Source organism: Lepisma saccharinum, chromosome 22 (genome assembly GCF_977018435.1).
Source record: "Lepisma saccharinum chromosome 22, izLepSacc3.1, whole genome shotgun sequence".
In the NCBI taxonomy this organism is placed as follows: domain Eukaryota; kingdom Metazoa; phylum Arthropoda; class Insecta; order Zygentoma; family Lepismatidae; genus Lepisma; species Lepisma saccharinum.
This window is the reverse complement of record NC_139250.1, coordinates 1,899,763-1,919,932: the sequence shown is the minus strand read 5'-3', so window position 1 is coordinate 1,919,932 and position 20,170 is coordinate 1,899,763. Positions and strand designations below refer to the sequence as shown.

At 35.7% G+C, this 20,170-nt stretch overlaps 1 protein-coding gene across 1 annotated transcript in view; it reads right to left on the bottom strand.

The window, feature by feature from the left end:
• Window positions 1-3,684: 3,684 nt before the first annotated feature.
• Window positions 3,685-20,170, bottom strand: part of Ppt1 (Palmitoyl-protein thioesterase 1) — a 29,070-nt gene continuing 12,584 nt past the window's right edge. The window contains exons 5-7 of the mRNA XM_083144073.1: window positions 18,496-18,601; window positions 11,151-11,321; window positions 3,685-5,313 (exon numbers count right to left, since the gene is read on the bottom strand). Coding sequence (XP_083000199.1) covers window positions 5,188-5,313; window positions 11,151-11,321; window positions 18,496-18,601 — 403 coding nt within the window. The 3' untranslated portion in view covers window positions 3,685-5,187. The remainder of the gene's footprint in view (window positions 5,314-11,150; window positions 11,322-18,495; window positions 18,602-20,170) is intronic.

Genomic DNA, 20,170 nt, shown 5'->3' with positions numbered 1-20,170 from the left:
TTCGCTGTTATAGCGGTGAAAAAGCGGTATATAAAATTACATTTTGTTTTTAAAAATGTGAATGATTTAAAAACTGCACTATGACACAAAATAAACATATCCCTTCTAATAGCACATTAAATCATTACCAGAATATTAAGTTTATTCCTGTATAGAGGAGTCCATTTTTGCTTTTCAAATATTTACAGCAAAATTAATCAATTTTCCGTGAATTGCATAACACACAGGATACTTCAGACTTCAGAAAGTGTCGCGTCGGTATATAAATGGTAAATTTCGTGTTTAAGAGTCTATTTCGCATTTTGCAGTTCATTTCGCATCATTTCGTGACAAGACAGGGTAGAAAAATGCACCTCGCACCTTTCAGAAACCTTAAAATTTAACATTGCAATGTGTTATTTCAAATTTCGTTTTCTTTTTGTCAAAAACGAAATATGCATGCCTCTACCGATGATGCTACAGCCCCTACCAAAATTTTGAGAAAATCAGAATTTTCAAATAAAAATCCGTTAAGAACTTTAAAAAATCAAAATGTGTAAATGCGAAACCTCTTTTAAAGTGAGTCCCGATTACCATTTTTGTCTTTGAATACAATGTTAATAGACTGAAAAGCTCCAAAAATACGAAATATTTTATTATGCATCCTGCCCTCAAAAACGAAGCCATGTATTATCCACATTTACTATTCCGGCCCCTCCCCCCCAAAAAAAACTGCGTACGCCAGAGTATTGAATATTGTTGCAACTGAAATACAAAACATCTTATTTCTCTTTTAAATCATAGTTACCCTCATATTTCACTTTCAAGAACTTGTGCTTATTTTCAAGGCATCACTCTGAAAGACGCGTGTGCTCGGAATGCTGTGCTTTTCTCCATGCTACATGGAAATAATAATTCAAATTATTATTATTATTAGTGGTAGTAGTAGTAGTAGTAGTAGATGTAGTAATAGTATTGTCCCAGATCTTTGACTGTGGTAAATTGGCCATTTAAAATTTTTTCCACATCATTTTTCATAATATTTCACAAGCTCAAGGGGGGGTTTAAACCCCGTAACCCCCCCCCCCTTGCGTACGCCACTGCTACCAGGGACTAGTATGAAGAGGCCCGTGGAGCTGGTGCGTTGCAATACAGTGCAGTAAGGAGGTGGTCATCACATGCTGAGAGCACTATGACATGACCACACCAATGGCAGAGGGTCATGGGCAATGCTGAAGACTAATGAGACTGTAAAAGTGATTCTGAGCTACGTATTTCCTGTGCTTACATGCATCTTTGTGATCACTACACATGTATCTTATTGTAAAAATTATAAGATGGTAGCAACACAAATTCTTCCTTCACTTTAATTCCCTACTCATATTTTGTGGAGATCAGATTCCATTTAATCTTGTCAACTTAACGTAGTCCTCCTGTTGCTGGGTTCAAATTCTTTCAAATGTGCAACTTCCTTCCACACCTTCAATGTATCCTACGCATCTAATTCTTTGATTTGTTCATTTACTCTCCACACTCATTCTGGTGTTTCCTTTGGCTATATTTTCCCCTCAAACACCACCAACCTTGACTTATCAATTTTGCTTATTGCACATGTTTTACAACTATGCATATACAGTTGTTACATAGTGTAATTTTTGCTTGCTAATATTGATTTGCATGTGCAAGGTCTTATATTTAATTCTTATCCTCTTTTTTTTTTATTTCTCCACTCAACTCATTCTGTTTATCTCCTCCTCATTCTTTTCATATCCACATACCTATTTCTGTCTCTCCCATCCTTTCTCTTTTAGCCCACACCATAAATAGTCTAGTGGCATTTTGATCTTATTTCTGAGAGGATTTTTTTAAAAAAATATCATGTAGTAATAATAATAATAATAATAATATTGACTTTTTAAATGGAGAAGTACATGTTCATCAGAAATGCAAGTTCTCCTTCTTTCACTTCTTTTTAAACTACACGTTTCTCATAAGAATATATAATATAGTGTCTCACTATGTAGAAATGTTCTTATCAGCACAAATAGGTTTATGCATAAACTGGATTACTCTGAATCTAGTCTGTCTATTAACAATTCTATTAACATTTCAAATGTAAAACCTCCAAGGAATTTACTGGTTGAAGCAGCACAAATAATGCTATGCATGTCTTACACGAGAAATATTTAATATATATTAGTATGGCAGTTTATGTATAAACCTATTATAATGGATAATAACATTTCCAGATAGTGACACATTATATATTTTTTTTTATCTTGCAGTTCCTGGTAAGGTAAATAGAAGTTCCGAAATTCTTTTCTCTGTGCTCTCATGTAGCTCAGTCAGTAAAGGTGTTGTCCCAGAATGCCAGAGGTTCCAGGTTCAACTCCCGGAGCGGTTGGAGTTTTTGGTTGCTTCCAATACCTCACCTCTTCAAGCCAATCCTATACCCATTCCTTCTAAGTCCCTTTCAGGTTCTCTGATCAGTGCGGAAGCCAACCACCATTGCCTGTCCTAGGGGGCCGGCGGGAGGTGAAAGCAAGATCACCAAGTCCAAAGACCTATATACCTGCACCAAGCAAAGGGCTTGCGCCCAGGCCTCAAAAGGCAGGATGATCCCCCTTCACTGACTGAGCTACGAGAGAGCCATTTTGATTTATTTTTTTTCTCCTGGAGTTAGTTCAGAGCCTCGCCAATAGATGTCAGGCCATCTAGTGGTGAGGCTCTAAACTACGTGCTTCAAAGTTCTGTCCATAGATGGCAGCACCCATCTGTACAGCAGTGCCATCTAGTGGTTGGACTCTGAACTACAAGCTTCAAAATTCTGTCCATAGATGGCAGCACCTGCCTGTACACTTGAGCTAGTTCAGAGCCTCACCAATAGATGTCAGGCCATCTAGTGGTGAGGCTCTAAACTACGTGCTTCAAAGTTCTGTCCATAGATGGCAGCACCCATCTGTACAGCAGTGCCATCTAGTGGTTGGACTCTGAACTACAAGCTTCAAAATTCTGTCCATAGATGGCAGCACCTGCCTGTACACTTGAGTTAGTTCAGAGTCCCACCAATAGATGTCAGGTTGAGGCTCTGAATAACAAGCTTCAAAGTTTTTGTCAATAGATGGCAGCACATATCTTTACCCTAGAGTTAGTTCGGAGTCCCACCAATAAATGTCAGGTTGAGGCTCTGAATTACAAGCTTCAAAGCTCTGTCCATAGATGGCAGCACACATTTGCATGTACACTTGAGTTACTTCAGTCCCCCACCAATAGATGTCAGGCCATCTAGTGGTGAGGTTCTCAATTACAAGATTCACACTTGTCCATAGATGGCAGCACCTGTCGGTGCATTTAGGGATAGTTTAGTCCCACCAATAGATGTCAGGCCATCTAGTGATGAAATACTGAACTACTACTTAGTGTTGTTTATCTTGATACTATGTATAACAGAGTGCTTTCTATAGGTAACAAGACAGCACCTCTGTCCAGTTCTGCCATCTGGTGGCAGTCTTCTGAACCACATTATTAAAAAAAAAATGCAGTCCCATCTGTTGGCAGTAGGCTGAATTACAAGCTTCATAGACAATAGATTGAAGGACTAGGTTGTACAGCAATGCCAACTGGTGGTAGATTCCAGAACTACATCTTTTTGTCTATAAATTCATCTATTCAGATTCAAGTTTAAAAATAAGTGTAAATGCAATGTAAGATGTATACATTTATTTTCAAAATCTCCGGGAACAATACAAAACAACAAAAACATCCGAGAATCAAACCATCTTTGTTCTTATAAAGCAACAATTTTTTGGGCTGCAACACGCAAATATTTTTCTTATTCTCTACATATTATGTAGAGAGTAAGAAAAATATTTTTTTACATTTCAGTGTAACAAACAGCAAATTTACACATGGTTGCTTTTGAAGTGTGAACTTTATGAAGCACAAAAGTTATTTATATTCACAAGGAAGTATTGCTGAGAATAGCCAAATTTAAGCATAATGAAATCCACTTCATATTTTTTTTTTACATCTCTCCCCTTAAGTTTTTAAGTTGTAAACACTGATCAGAACTAACAAATTTACAGAAGCATGTTTACAAACTATCATTATATATTTTTTTATGTCATGCATCACAAACTATCATTGTTTTTACATGTGATGCTCCACTTTTACAAGTTATTGCAATAATAATAATGCAATTGATAATACTATTTATGTTACAGCTCACATTAAGAAGTCAAGAACAGTTGTAGGACAGCCTGGGAAAAATAAATGCATACTTTTGCTTTTTTCCTTCCCAACAGTAAATTGACATACATCAATACATAATTCTTTATCTTAAATACACACATTTAATAAAAATTATCCAAACAGTAACCAACAGAATGTAAATATTATTCAACATTACCCACAGCCTTACATTGAATGACTTTGTTATATTTCCCTTCTTTTACATCCAGTCATGCATAGAAACGTAGTTGCAAAGATATTGGCCACTTGAGAAATCCACTCCCATGGCTTTATTTTAATGGCTAAAAGTCAGGCTATAAAATTAAATCTACTCAATGGTCATTTTAGCACTCTAAAGTTTCTTAAGATTATTTGCAATAATTAATATGAAACTATGTCCAAGAACATACTATAACAAATGGCTTTAAAAATGCATTCTACACTTCAACATCTCTGGGTGATTGTTTTCCTTGTACATAGTCATTGTGCAATTTCTGTAAGACCGACTGCACAATGTAAGACCGACTGCACAAAGTAATGTATTTATTTTTAAAATTAACTGTTCCCATGTTACAGATTTCACTGAAAACTCTCATAGTAACCTACAATTTTTAAAGAATGTCATGGAATCTGCAATGTCCCCACAAATATATATTAATACTGATAATACATTTGTTAATCCTTGAATTGTTTGCAACACAAACAATGCGATGATTTGAATTTATATTACAGAACAAGTTTCATTGTAACATTAACACAATTAAGTCATATTTTATACATGAAAAAGTAAACAAACAACGAAGGGTCAGCCAGTAATAAGCCTTCAATCGATGCAACAATCACAGAAACAATAAAAAAAGATGCACCACACTCCTCTGACATACGCATGGTTAGTGTAGTAAAGGAAATAATGTATTATGGTCCCACCATTTTAAAATTACTTCCACCTTACAATTCTAAGGCTTATGACACTGGATGTCACTTGAGGTAAGGTGTTACGATGTTGTCGATGAACCACTGCTCCTCAAACTGCAGATGTTCTCCATTCACAGAGAGGAACTTCAATCGTCCGTCAGAGTCCAGCTGCCGCAAACCAAGACGGTCCTACAATAGAATATTTTGTAAGATTTTCAGCAAGCAAGGTTCACATACATACAACAATAATCGATACCTACAGATCTGATAAAATAAAAAAAGAGTTGCAAATATTCCACATAGAACCTGAATGGTTCAATTAATGTATGTAAGTAGGTGACTGCAATGGGTTATGCTTTAAAAAAAAAAAAGAAAACTGCATATTTAGACATTTACTTCACAGAATAAAGGCATATGAATTTTACCTTAATATGATAAAATTATTGGCTGTTTTTCCGGGTTTCTGCAATTTATACCCTAACTTTTCCAGGTTTTTCCAACCAAGAATCAAAATTTTCCAGACAAAGTCATTCGGGTAATTATTTCACACACACACACTTAGAATTCAGCTCAACTAAATTTTAGAATATTAACTTCACATAAAAAAGTAATGACAAGAAGGGAAACTCAACACTAATTGTCTGTTGGGTATGGGGAGGGAATCAAGTATGTGTCAGAGATGAACTTCAATGTGACGTGAAACTTCCCACATATTCACTAACATCTAACAAAAGAATTAAGTTTTCTAAAATTTCATAACAAATATCGTGCAACTACACCCAAAAAATTGCTAACACGTGCAGTAAATATCAATAACTTACTGTAGTAGATTTCTACATGATAAACAGTTCAAAACATGAGTCCTTTTCACATAGTTATTAATAGGGCCCGGGACTTTATGTCCTATAAAACTGTAAAAAATGTATGTAATTATGTCATAAAAATTTTAAAATATCAGAAACATACAAAATTATTCCAAGTAAAGCAAAAAATATGCATAACAGTACTTTCTAATTTTTCATTGTACAGGAAGCCAGTATCTTCCAGGGAAGATTGACTAGGGTGGGGTGGGGTGGGGTATTAAATGAAGTCAGAACTCAAACTTTAACCGAAGAATATAGTTGCTATCGTGATTTGAGCTTGTTGATAAATCTCTCAGTTTGTTAAATGTTGCCAGGTCCTGGTACATCAAGAGTAGTTTATCTGTCCATCTGGCACTAGTTGTCTATGACATCATAAATATTTGCCAAATTAAAAAATGAACAAACACAACATTTTAACTAAATACGAAAGAATTACAATGTAATGTCCAGGTCATTACACGATTATATGCAAGACAATTACAAAATTATACAGAAATATGTCTTATTATGAGAAAATTGGAAGAAATATGTTGTGGAAACTCGAAATTGGTAAAATATGTCAAAATATTCCCTATCAAGTTCATCTATTTCGGCTGATTTTCATCAGATATGTAAAAATCTCACCCCAGTGTTCAATCCGATGCCAAATAAAACATGTTAAAATATAAAGTCCCGGGCTGTAGTTATTAATATATTTAACAACTGCTAATACTCAGTACAGCAAATGGGAGCTAGTTTGTCCCCAATGAATTTAAATGTTATTTCTTGTCCTTGTTTTACATGTTTGTTAAAAAAAAAATACTTTTGCTGTGCTCCAACAAAAACAATGACTTTTTCAAAAAAATTAAATTCCTTGACTTTTCCAGAATTTCCAGGCTGATAGACACCGTGCTCTTACAGATAAGCCAGTACATTGATGGTGCTTATATCAGTTGATAACGATTAATCTGTCACTGAGTAGTAAGTGAAATGCCACACTGAGTCATTGAATTGGTGCACCAAGTGAATTCAACTAAAAAAAAAAAGCTCAAGACATTTCTACAATCCTATAATGTGTTGCTATTATGGCAAGGAATTCTTAAAATTTGACCTACTTCAAAATTAATTCCGATATGTAATAATGTGGAGGAAACTTCGGTAATTGCTTTATAACCTGCTTGCCTCGTCAGTATGACACTCCATTGAGAAGATATCCCTGATTGGTTGAGTACGTAAAATATGTGTAATCAACCAAAAAGCTCAATGGGTGTCTTACTACAATACACAGCAATACAGCTTTAACAAAAGAATGCCGATTGCTAAGTCTACTGTGATTAATGTCTATGAAGGGTCAAGGGTTCGATACCTGGTGGATGCACATAGTGATTCAGATCCCACTTTAAACTGTAGATCCAGTCCCGATTAGCCTTACTGTGCATAAAGTGGACTTAAAATACCAACTCAAATTTATATCTATGAATATTCAGTTTTGTAACAATTTAGTACAAAGATTGCATTTGTATACTCAACCATCTTGCAAGTAGACAGACAAATTATGAAGAAAATGTTATTTACATTCGTTGTTTAACAAATCTTAAGTAATCAAGTTATTCTCAATTTAAACCTCTTTACTAAGAACAACTGGTTCTATTTATCCAAGAATCCAGTTCCAAATCTTGAATAACTTGAATATTCTTTATATAAAAGACATTTTTTGTATTAAGATGTGGTTGACCTTCAAATGTTCGAAGTTGTTGATCAACTTCAAACAAGTTTAATTTGGATAAATATGTTCATTACACTAAGATAACATTTCAACATTGAACACCATCTGTGCTCATGTATGCTTATGGATAATACTTAGCTGCATGAAATCCAAAATGGCGATTTCTGGCTTCATTTGCAACACCACTAATACAGTTCATAAAAATGAAGAAATTGACAACTATAGCAGATCATTATGTTTTCTCAGATGTCATAAATACTTCTTCTTGACATAAAAATGTATTTTAGTACAGTAGCTGAAACTTTTCTACAATATTTCTTCCGTTTGAAGCCAAATAAGAAGCTTATAAAATGTCTATGTCCTGTTCAATCTTTCCATCAAGAAGCCAGTCCCCAATGTTACCAGCTCCTCACAGAACTTTACTAATAAGCACATAATAAAAATATTGATGTTCAAATGTTTTTCAGTGCTAAAGATTTAAACATTTTGTGGAAAGCAGCAACACTGAAACTGATTTAAATATGAGTATTGAAGTTACCTCATAATTTGCAACAAAATCAACAAATATATCACTAGATACAAGAACATTACAATTTCATGTATCATGCTATAAATTCCAAGAACAGTTGACTTTTTACATTCTGGGGAATTGTTATGAGCACAACCTGAATATTTGTATCTTTCTCCATTTACATACATTTTCCAATAAAATACTTTGTACATTTTCAATACCCATATATTTTTTTACCAAAACAATATAAATTGCTTTAAACAGACTGAAATTTGATATTTTAGGTAAAAAAGAATGGTATGCAATATTTCAACATTTTGCAATATAGACACAAATGTAGGGTTACCAGACGTCTGGATTTTCCCAGACATGTCCTACATTTTAGCCTTATGTCCGGCATCCGGGAGGAATTTGAAAAATATTATAAATGTCCTACATTTTGAGCATCAATCACATAATATTAATTAGGAAAATACGTAACAGAAAAAAATCATGCAAGTTACAAGACTGTGCTTCCAAACTCAATAGTAAAATTTATTTTGATTCAGTCATTGCCCAAAAAGAAAAAAAGTTTGTCCTGCTATTAAACAAACGGGAAAACGGAAGCAATTAATGAACAAAGTTTTGGGACCACTGTCTGATAACATCCCTGTTCAATGCCTGAGCAGAATTTCTTGCCTTAGGGTTTATACTGATGGAACAAGGTGTTGCCCATTCTTATTCAATATTCAATATAATTTGATTGTAAAGCAGGGGTATATAGAGTGAAGTTATTCAGGGTGTCTGCCAGTCATGGAAGTCAAGAAAAGTAAAGAAATCAACATGAAGTCAATTAAAAGACAATAAATTATTCTTATGGTCAAGAATTTTTGTTATCATGACTGATTGGGTGATTTAGTTTATTTTACTTCACTTTTTTCTGTCCCTTTGGCTAATCGCGAAGATGAGGATGAATGATGGTGGGATAAGATGGATGAAGGGACAATCACAAACATATAGGGACAACCGACACAAGCCCCACATAAGATTATACTGGCTGTGAGTCCAGACGCCAAAGCCTCGCTTGTCTGTCAAACACAATTCAGGATGCATAAATACGAGAAAGCGTATCTACTAACTTCCAATTTTACCTAAGTAGGGGTCGAATAAATAAACGTTAAGAAAAACTGAAAAAAAGGTCTACAAAAGTCCAGAAAAAGTCAAGAATTCTGGATGTGTTCTTTTGGTAGACACCCTGTTATTGAACTAAAACTACACAAGATGGAACTTCTGGAACCATTTTAAATTATGGTAATTGCTGAATATTTGTTTGCCATTGCAGGTCATAATTCAAATGTTGAGAGAGTACTTTCATTACCATCAGCACAACAGACTCACGAGAGAAATTATTTTTTCATAAAGTCTGTAAAATGTTTGGTATACTGATCCCTATAATTTCAGAGAGTTTGATGACTGTCCACTCTAACATAAATATAGTTTGGCTAAACCTGAAATTTTGATAAAAACTGTCTTCTCTGAGAAGTACCACTTACATCATGTAGTAAGAGGTGCACTGATTAGTTTGATTGCAAGTTTTGAAATTTTGCATTTAAAAATTCATTAACAATTCATTTTTTTGAAACTGAAAAGTGTCATTATTAAACTACTTTCTAACGTGTTCTATGTATTATTTATTGAGAATGTTTTGTGTCCTACATTTTGGGACAGCATGTCCTACATTTCCCTTACAGTGATCTGGTAACCCTACACAAATGTAATGGCAGCCATATTAGTCAGTGTAATATAATTATGCATATTAGCTCATAAATAAGATAGTCATGTACTGTGAAATTAAAAGACTGTAATTTGGGAATTTTTGGCCTAAAATAAAATCAATAGAAAACCTCCGAATTATAAGTTCCTTGTGAAATATTCATGTTTTAATATCTGCAAAAGTCTCAAATGTGACAGCAAGCTGTGTTGACTGTCAAACAAGCAGGCGTAGATAAATACAGAACACCTGGTCGCCATGGCACCTGAACATTTCCACCTGGCACCTGAATTTTCAAATTCAGTTGTAAATTTTTTTTGTTAATATTTCAAGTTTCTGTGCTAATAGTGGTTTGATGTACACATATACATTCGATGCATGGATGACTTTGATTGATTTGGTTTATTTAACTCTTTTCTGCCACTTTTGGTTAGTCGCAAAGATGAGGATGAGGGGTGACGAAACTGATGAAGGAAGACTTACAAAGAACACCCATACCCAGGACGGGATTCAAACCTGGGACCTCTGGTATTATAGCCGCCCACTGTGATAACCACTCCGTCATGGAAGCCTGGCTTGGATGACTTTAAGCTGCTGATAAATGCCATCTATTGGTGATAGAATAAACTGTTTTAACCAGTTCACCAGAAGTATGTTAGTCTTTACTGCCATCTACAGGAAAGTAAGGAAGCTACTTGCAAGTTGTTTTTACAAGTCAAACATTACAATGAATGCCTCCACTTCAGAGGTAGTTCTCACCAATGATAAAACTGACATTAAACTTTGAATAAACGTGAATTTGAAGTTTATTTTCTATTGCCTTTCTGCTCTTTAGGTGATAACATATGATAACATATGATGATAACATATAACTGATGAAAGAACACATACACATATGCATGCCCAGGCTGGGGCTTGCAGGAACGTGCAGTGGCGGCACTGTACTGTATGTCAAGCCCCTCCAATGTGGTGTTCAACCAAAGAGGCAAACTCAGTTTTGATTCCCAACACTTCAAGGCTTTCAAGAATAAATCAGTGGCGATACCAGCAAATATGACTGACTCCGTGCCAACGACTCTCTAAACCACTTGAAACTGCATGATGCTACAACTTAAGGGGGATTCTCAGCAACTTTAAAGTTTGGAAATGTTTCCAGTATGAAATCTTCATCATAAGGCTGGGCCAACCATTGCTTACCTCTGTGTAGATCTTGGACTCCTGCAGAGGGACGATTTCCACCGACTGCCCAGGAGCGTAGAACCCAAACCACTCGGACTCCCTCGGCTGAACCATGGTGTCATTGTTGAACATCACAAGCACAAAGTTCTTCAACTTCAATAGATTTGTAATGTACGTCTCATTGATTTCCTGTATGGAAGAGAGATTATTATTTGTTACATGATGAGCTTCTGGGTGCATGCGTCAATTGTGCGAAAAGAATTATTACTTTCACTTCAGACCCAAGAAATGTAATATAAGCTTAGTTGAGCACTCTCGTGTAAAATAAATACTTCTCCTGTATAAAGAAATTAGAATGTAGAAATGCTCATTAACGTCGTCGCAGAGCATGCTGTCGGATGGACTGCATCAGTGAAGGGAGATTTTAACGTGGGCGAGCACTGCTTGCATGCTTCTTCCCCCCTCACAATGCGTGAATATCGCATTGGCTGCATGCGGTAAGGTGACAGCTACAGAGAAGTGGTAGCAATTGATTTTTCTCCTTGGAGGTACAGTGCAATGCACATTTAGTTTAAAGTTTGGTTTATTTTTATTTCTCGGCCTCTTTCAAAGTTCCACATGACTTAGTACAGTATTTTCCCGAAATATTTAAAAAAATGACAGAAAATTAAACAAACTGTATGATACAGGACCTAATTAAAAAACCATTCAACTTTCGCTCTTTCTAGGAAAAACAAGAAATAGTTAAAAATGATAAGACCTTGCCCTTCTTTAACTGGCCTGTGTAGTAATCATAAGGATAAGAAACAGGAGTATGTAAGACATTTTCAAACTGCGCAATACAAGAAAACTAGCTGGTTAGCAGGTTGTGATGTTGCAGAGGTTGTTCTGTCGGCCTTGTCTATTGTTTGGTGTTGATAGAACAAGTGTGTGTGGACTAAGGATTGATTTAGCAATTTAAACGTAATATTGGTTTCTATTTCAAGACATGAAAAATCTCTCTGGTCATACTGTCAATCTCCAATGTAAATATAAACTGTTTATAAATATCAAGTGATTTTATGAAGACTTCCACATCAGACTTCAAACCTGGTGAGTTTTTAACTTTTATTATCCATATTTCATTACTTTATACGTTATGCAATATTTAGTAATGTTAATGTGCAAATCGTCAACTATTGATAACTTATAATGCTATCCCCCATTCCATAATATATGTGTTTTAAAAAAATTGTGTACAGCATGCTCTAAGAAAATACAGGATACGCCACTGATAAATGCCATTCACTTTGACATATGGAGTTGCCAGCCAAACAGGAAGAGGGAAAAATTTTGACAGGGCAACTTCTTGTTGTAACATATCTTTTTATCAAGTTTCACCAATTTTGCAACTTTTAACCATAAAATGATCTCGTAAGTTTTAATCTTGTTCAGCCCTCCTGAAGAAGTGATATGATGTAGTGAAAGGCTAGAGGTTAGTAATACACAGGTACGTGTCAAAATGATGGTCAGGTAATTGTGTAATATGGGGGGAAAAATATGATGCTATAAAAACGTGATTTGTGCAAGCAAATGTTATTTATTTAAATGTTCATAAATTAAATATGTATACATAGCACATGAAATCTGGGGTGCTAAATTTTTTAAAAACATTGGGTGGGCTCAAACACTTCAATTATAAGTTCACAAAAAATATCATGAATTCCCCTTCCATGTATAATACTATTAATGCCCAACAAAAATGCACACTAACATATTTTTTTAAAAAAACTGTTACAGTATTTACTGATTTCAACAAGCACTCCACCACAAATCACGTTAACAAATATAATAACAACGTATAGAACCTTACAGGTTCATAGGGGTTATGTTAGCTCACAAGCACTCGCTTATGCTGCATTCTTCATCTGAGGTGGTACCGAGATAAAACTTAACTTACACAGCCTTTTAAATGAATGGCATCTCTCACATTTTCAGGTTAAAATGAACTTAAGACTGCATCGGCTAGGTTAGGTTTGATAGAAAAGGATATTACCTGTCTCGTTCTCGAAGAGATGATCGATAATTCAAAAGTTGACTTTCATTCACACATTCATATTTCTCTTAAAACTGTCTCCCAAACTTCAACTCAACTGTCCTAACCTCTGTACTTCTCCCCCAGACAACTTTCAGACCTCTGTTCACTTTTCCAACTCCCACCGACCGTCCTGTTCAAGCATGCTCTCAACCCAGACTCCTCCTCCTTTTCCCCTTCTCACTGCACTTTACCTCTGCTGTAGCTGCCTTCTACAAGGCAAAGCGTAACTCAGAAATAAGAGGTACGCTACGGTGCCCTACTGGTCAAAAAAAAATCCTTTGAATTTTGAAAATTAAGATAAAGTGCAGTTTTGCCGATCCAGTCCCTCGGAAGGTCGATTTATTAGCAAAGAAATAAAACACTCCAATAAAACAAAATTACCAACACCGTATAAAATAAAATTAAAACTAAAAATTGAAAAATCATAAATTGCAATCAAAACAGAAGTCCAATGCCAAAGCTTGGTGGGTAAGGTATGAATGAAACGAAAGCATGCTTACTATAATTGCTTTTGCTGAGTGAAGCAAAACACAAAAGCAAGGCCTTCCTAGAAATGTTGATCAACACTGGCTACCAGCTGTGACATCAGCTCATGTAAAAGAATCTTGGAAGGTATGCCATGACAACAGAGAACAATGAACTGGCGCTTGTTTGGAGGCGCTACAGACCACTGAACCTTTGTCGTAGCACTGAAAGCCTAACCTGGCATTATAATGAAAGACAAAGGACTGAACACTAAGCACGTCAACGGTGAGCTTACACCATAAAATTCATATGAAAATATAGATACCAAAGCACACACATATCTTCGTCTTTTAATCTTACTCAGAGAATAACATACAGTAAAAACTGCATATCCCGGAACCTCTATAAGAAGTTTTTTGCTCGCAAGAAAACAATGCAATATTGTTGCCACTCGCTTATCGGTAACATTGTCGATATGAAAGAATGCACTACAGTACTCATAGCTGTTACGATTCAGTTTCTTTCTTTCATCTCTTAACCTCATTCTCCACCTTTCTTTGTCTATTTCTCCTCTGTTCTTTCGTCATCTTTCTACTTTTCTTGTTATCTCTCTTTGTTTCTTTCTTTTTCTTTACTTATCTCAATCTTTCTTCACCTCTCTTATTCCATCTTTCAATCTTTCACTTTCCCTCTACGCACATCGCACTATGACGCCAGCGATCCTGGATACATAAGTATGTACTGTATGTTCTTACAATACTGTAAAAAGTGTACCAACATGTTGTGTAGTTACATAATTGTAATCTCTGCTATGCTTATTGCGACTTTATCGCATTTTTATTCATGTACGTACATGCATTAGTACTCTACATTATAAGTAATGCGAAATGTAGAACTGTCTTTCCATTATTTCCTGCAGCGCTCTATACTGTATTTAAAGTCAACCCTGTATAAGAAGGAAAACTGTTAAGACGGAAAATTTTGCTCGGAACTATCATGTTCCGGGATAGACAGGTTTTACTGTATGTATATATGAAAGTAACACCATCCATTAATATGAATAAATATTAAAAATATATATTATAGAATATTGAATAATGCTAAAATGCATTATGTACTAAAAAAATACCCACAAAAATGTTTTCCAACACCGTCAATTAATATGAATAGATATTGAGTACACTCGTAATATGTGGAAAAAAACAACTTAGTCCACTATAAATACATAAGTGGTGGAATATTAAAATTGAATGTCCATTATATGTGTACATATATCTTGGGCAATAAAATAAAACAATAAAAATCACACAGTCCTTTCCATGCGACGCAAAAAGTTCCTTTGAAGAGTTCGTAAGATTTCGAGGTACGCTACGATAATAACAGCAACAACATTACAAATGATTTGGTGGGTTCGGGTCCCATGGGCTCACATAAGATGGCGCCACTGCATGAAATGGCAAAGCATTTTAATTTTAAGAACATGTAAGTTTCAAATTTCTTACAAATTTAACAATTTGACATATTTCTGTCATTTGTATGTATTATCTTATAAACATATTGTGATGTGCATATTACTCACAGCTAAAAAATGAAGAACTTTAAAAAAGATCTAAGATCAATTACTTAGATATGTGAGTACGATTGGTCGGTCAAAACAACATTTCAGAGGTCTAAACTGCCTCCTTCTTCAGGTTAATGCATATTTCTTAGGCACCAAACATGGTGTCACGTTAAAGTGTTAGTTTAACCTGTATCGTAATGCTGAGACATACAAGTGTTACTTTGTTGAAGGATCAAAGTGTATAACATCAAAATAAACCCAAGACTCTGAATTTCCTCAATCCAGTGAAACCTGATGCTAAAATAATAGGGAAATCTTAAATTAATTTCACCCAGCCTTACAACAACACTGCAATGCTGTGAATTACTTTTCACTCTGCATATAACACTCAATGGAAAGAAGACATGTGATTGGACCAGTTTGTCAATGCACACATTTTAAAATATATGTGACCAATCAAAAGCTCAAAGAGTGTCCTAGCCTGTAAGCAGTACAAGAGCTTAGGGAGAAGACACTTGTAATAACATTAATCATGATAAATATATTAATAACTCTACAGAAGTTTTACTAAAGAACACCAATTTTGCAAGTATAAACATTGAACATGAACTGTGCACCCGGATGCTTATGGATAATACTTAGATGTTTGTCTTCAAAGATGGCGATGTCAGGCTTCCTTTGCATCACTACTAACGCAGTACAAATGAAGGAATTGACAACTATAGCAGCTCATCATGCTTTATCTGTTGTCACAAGTTGTTGTTCTTGATGTAAAAATGTATTTTAATATTGTAGATCAAACCTTTCTACTATAATTCTGTAGTTTCAGCTAAATAAGGGGCCTACAAAATATCAAGGTTCTATTCTTTGCCACCATTCATCACTAACCAATTCAATGTTACCAGCTCCTCACAGATTATCACTAACAAGCATATCATAAAAACACTGACGTTCAATTGTTTTTAAATTTAAGCATGAAAATTTAGACATTTGGTGAAAAGCAATACTATTGAAAGTGGTTTAAATATAAGTATTGAAGTCAAAACATGTAATTATTAACACTGTCAATGAATATTTGAACCGATAAAAGAATATGAGAATTTCATGTATCATGATATAAATCCCAGTAACAGCTGCCTATTTACATACTGTGAAATGAGGACCTGAATATATGTATCTTAATTCTTTTAGTTGAAATATACAATTTCAATAAAATATTTTCTCCCTAAAACAATAAAAATGAACTTAAAAACATAGAAATTTGATATCTCAGTGGAAAAAAAGATATGTTATTTAAAATTTCAACATATATACTATACACCAAACTTGCCATGGTGTATCATAATTATGCAAATTAGATCTTAATAGGATCATTCATGTATTGTAACATTAAAAGATTGTAATTTGTTAACTTTTGGCCCAAAATAAAATTAGAAAATTTTCTGAGAAATCTACATATTTCAATGCTTGAAAATATTCCAACAGCATTAATAATAACCCACAGCGCTACAGCCCTTGAAGGGCCTTGGCTTACCTACTGACTGCTGGTCTCCCTCCCACACTGTTCATCCGTCACCTGTTATAGCGTGGAGGTCTCAGACCAGTATTGGGGCGACGGGTGATCAGCCCGACGAACCCCCAGCCGTTGTTGTAGGTCTTCTTGACCAGGTTACGCTCACTCATTCGGAGCTCCACAATTTCCTCACGATGGTGGGTTGCCACCGGCCCTATACGTAGGCCGAATAAATTCCGACCACAGCCGGATTCGAACCTACGCCGTCCCGCAGCGAACGATCTCAAGACGAGTGAACGCCTTAACCCGCTCGGCTACGGAGGAGGACATTCCAACAGCATTGGCAGGAGAAAACTGATGGTTCCTTCCTGCTTTCTGTTCCAAGCTTTGCAGAGGCAGTGTTGCAACATGAAGAGAACTCTCCCTTAGTGCAGGGAAATCTAGGTCCAATTTTGGGTAAAAATGAAAAATACTGAAATTGACAGAAATTTTGAAGTTGTTGGATTCTTGTATTTACTTGCATGCATGCATTGGCGTTTTATTTTTATTACACATAATTAATCTAAATGGGGCATCAAATGAATATATACAAAAAATAAGAACTTCTTTAGTAAACCAGGTCAAATTTTCAGAATATGACACTGTTGACAACATTATCGACCTGCTGCTGACAGTTGAGGACATTTATATTTCTTATCTTGGCTCCGGTACCCTTTTCTACACCCTCGATTTTTCGCACATTTCAAATATTCTCGTTACAAAAATTAGTTCTTCATAATAAACAATGTTTCTAAATAGAGCGGAAAGTAATTTTTTAGATCTACGTGATACGAAATTTACGTTTTTTATGAAATTAAAATTCCTTGCGTAACGTCAAAAAGGTTTTTCAGAACTTTCTGATGGTGAATGATGCATTCATGTCACAGGCGCAAGTCTGAAGATTTCGGATGATCGATTGATGTCACAGGCGCACATCTGATTTTCTTCTTTTTCTTCTTATGATTGACTTGTGCAATAGGAACATTTGCGATTGCGATATGATATTTGTGTGATATATTGGCAGATTGGACATTTCAGACATTGGATTTCATTTATGCGACTTCAGAAATTGGAAATAATATTTTCTTTTTGGCAACTGCATGCCGTAAAGGGGAGGGTTGTTTTTTTCTAAATGACTTGTGGGATGGGATAATTTGCGACTTCTAATTTTTATGATGGGAAGGGAGTGGAGGTTGGTATTCTGTGGAAAAGGACAACAAGGACTTTCAACGTAGGAGTTACTTCATTTTTGGAATTACAAATTGAACTTCGACCCACAATTCAAAACCTGGCCTTGGTAAAAAGAGGTAAGTTACCTTCTTTGGTTTAATTTTAGCCTTCATTTTTTGTATCTGCATGTGTCAATGCGGAAAACAGTGAGAAATAGTGTTTTGGGCAGGTGACTTCAGCCAATTTCTAACATGCCTTTAAAAGCGACTCTATAGATAAAGGCGGGGCCACGGTAGCAGTAGGGGGTGGTAAGTCAATTACCCCAGGGGCGGAGCCCAGAACCGGTGGGAAATTTGGACTCAACAATTTCAAACGACAAAATCGCAACTTTAAACGGCTGTACAGTCGTAAATACTTCTTTCCGCGCTCCATTTTTTTTTTAATTCACAAATAGGATCACATAATCTTCATAATGAATTTTTTTTTTTTTTTTTCAAAATTCGAGGGTGTAGAATAGGGTATCCGACCCACAACCTACCCTTTCGTTGTTGATATCTGCTAAGAAAATGCTCTTCTCTTTGTACTTTTCTTCAGCCAAGGGATCGTGCCAAAATTCCGCTTGCACCAGCGTATTCTGAATCCAGCTGAAAAGGAAATACTTCGTTGGAAAGGCCAGTACCATATACAGGGAGGTTATTTCAGTCGTTCACCGCCAGAGCGACGGCCGTTCCGCGGACTCTTCATGCAACAGGTCCCGGCAAATTGCGTTCAGGAAGTCCGTAACAGAAACCGCTTGTTTTGTAATGTTTCCACTTTTCACAATTACAGTTACAATTACAATTGAAATAAGCACGTACCTTGTCGCAAGGATGCTCGAAAAGGTGCCCTCCCAAATACAAATATTTCTGGCACCTTATTTCTGACAGAAAATCTTAGATTAGTCATCGCTACTTTATTCTCAGTTGTCGCGACAGCGCCTGCAGCTTATCGGGGGTTGGGTGAGTTGTCAGCCGCGAGAGGGTGCTTCATACTGCACGTGTCGGCAGTGATGCCAACCGTAGGGACATGTCCCTACGCATAGGGACTTTTCACTAAATTTCGCCCGCGTAGGAACGTAGGGACAGATTTTGCCAAATGAGGGAAAACGTAGGTACTTTTTTCAATCTTGGTAAATTACATTTTATGAATTAGTTTATCTGGATACTTTAGCGAGGAGGAGAAAAAAGAACTAACTAACAGATCTCCATCAGAATTTTGGAACATGTTATCGGTTACCAAAAACGTTCAAGGCAAGTTCCTTTTTGAAAACATTTCCACTCTCGCGAAAATAGTGCTAACATTGCCACATTCTAAAGCGGAAACGGAAAGAATATTTTCAATGTTAAGTGATACAAAAACAAAAAAGGGAAATAAAATGGGACCAAAATTGTTAAAGAATGCAGGAAATACAGCATCACCAACCAACATCTATCTCTTCACAGCAGCAGCATGTATGACTTCAAATAACATAATCAACAGTAAACGACTCAACGTTATTCATTAGGGTTGTGCGGGATCCTTTACTTTAAAAAGTCGTTAATTCTCGACGTTTTCTGCCTTGTAAGTTTCTGGAACTTATCGAAAGTTGTAAGTTTTTATTCTAGAAATGCAAAAACAATCACTTAAAGTGAAAATGACTTGTAAAATTCGAGATTTCCAGTGCTTCGGGAAATTTCGAACATTTCCCGTCCAGAAAATTTTCCGACTTGGTCGGGAAATTGCAAATTTTTCAGTCCCGAATGTCGGGATTTAAAAAAATTACCGTCCCGATCCCGTCCCGACCCAAAAAATTCTGTCCCGCACACCCCTATTATTCATTAAGGCAAGAATTTACAATACCGGACCCTTCTGTAATTTCTATGCTACGTCTTATACTCACGAAATAATTATTCGTGATTATTTATCTCAAGTTAACATGTTGGGGTGAGGGGGAAAAAATGTTCATTAACGTGTAGAAGTTGTAAAATAAGCTTTTCAATTCTCGCAATGATTCTCCGTATACAAGTATGGTAGCCATATTTGTTGATATGAACAAATTAAAATTAGTTACGCTGTCTACAGCGTTGCCACACTGTTGATTTCATACTTGGAGAGCATGGATCGTGTAAGAATGGCGGAAGAGAACAGTAAAAAAGTTGTTAATGTTGTACAGATTGTTAGGTGGAGTGTGCAGG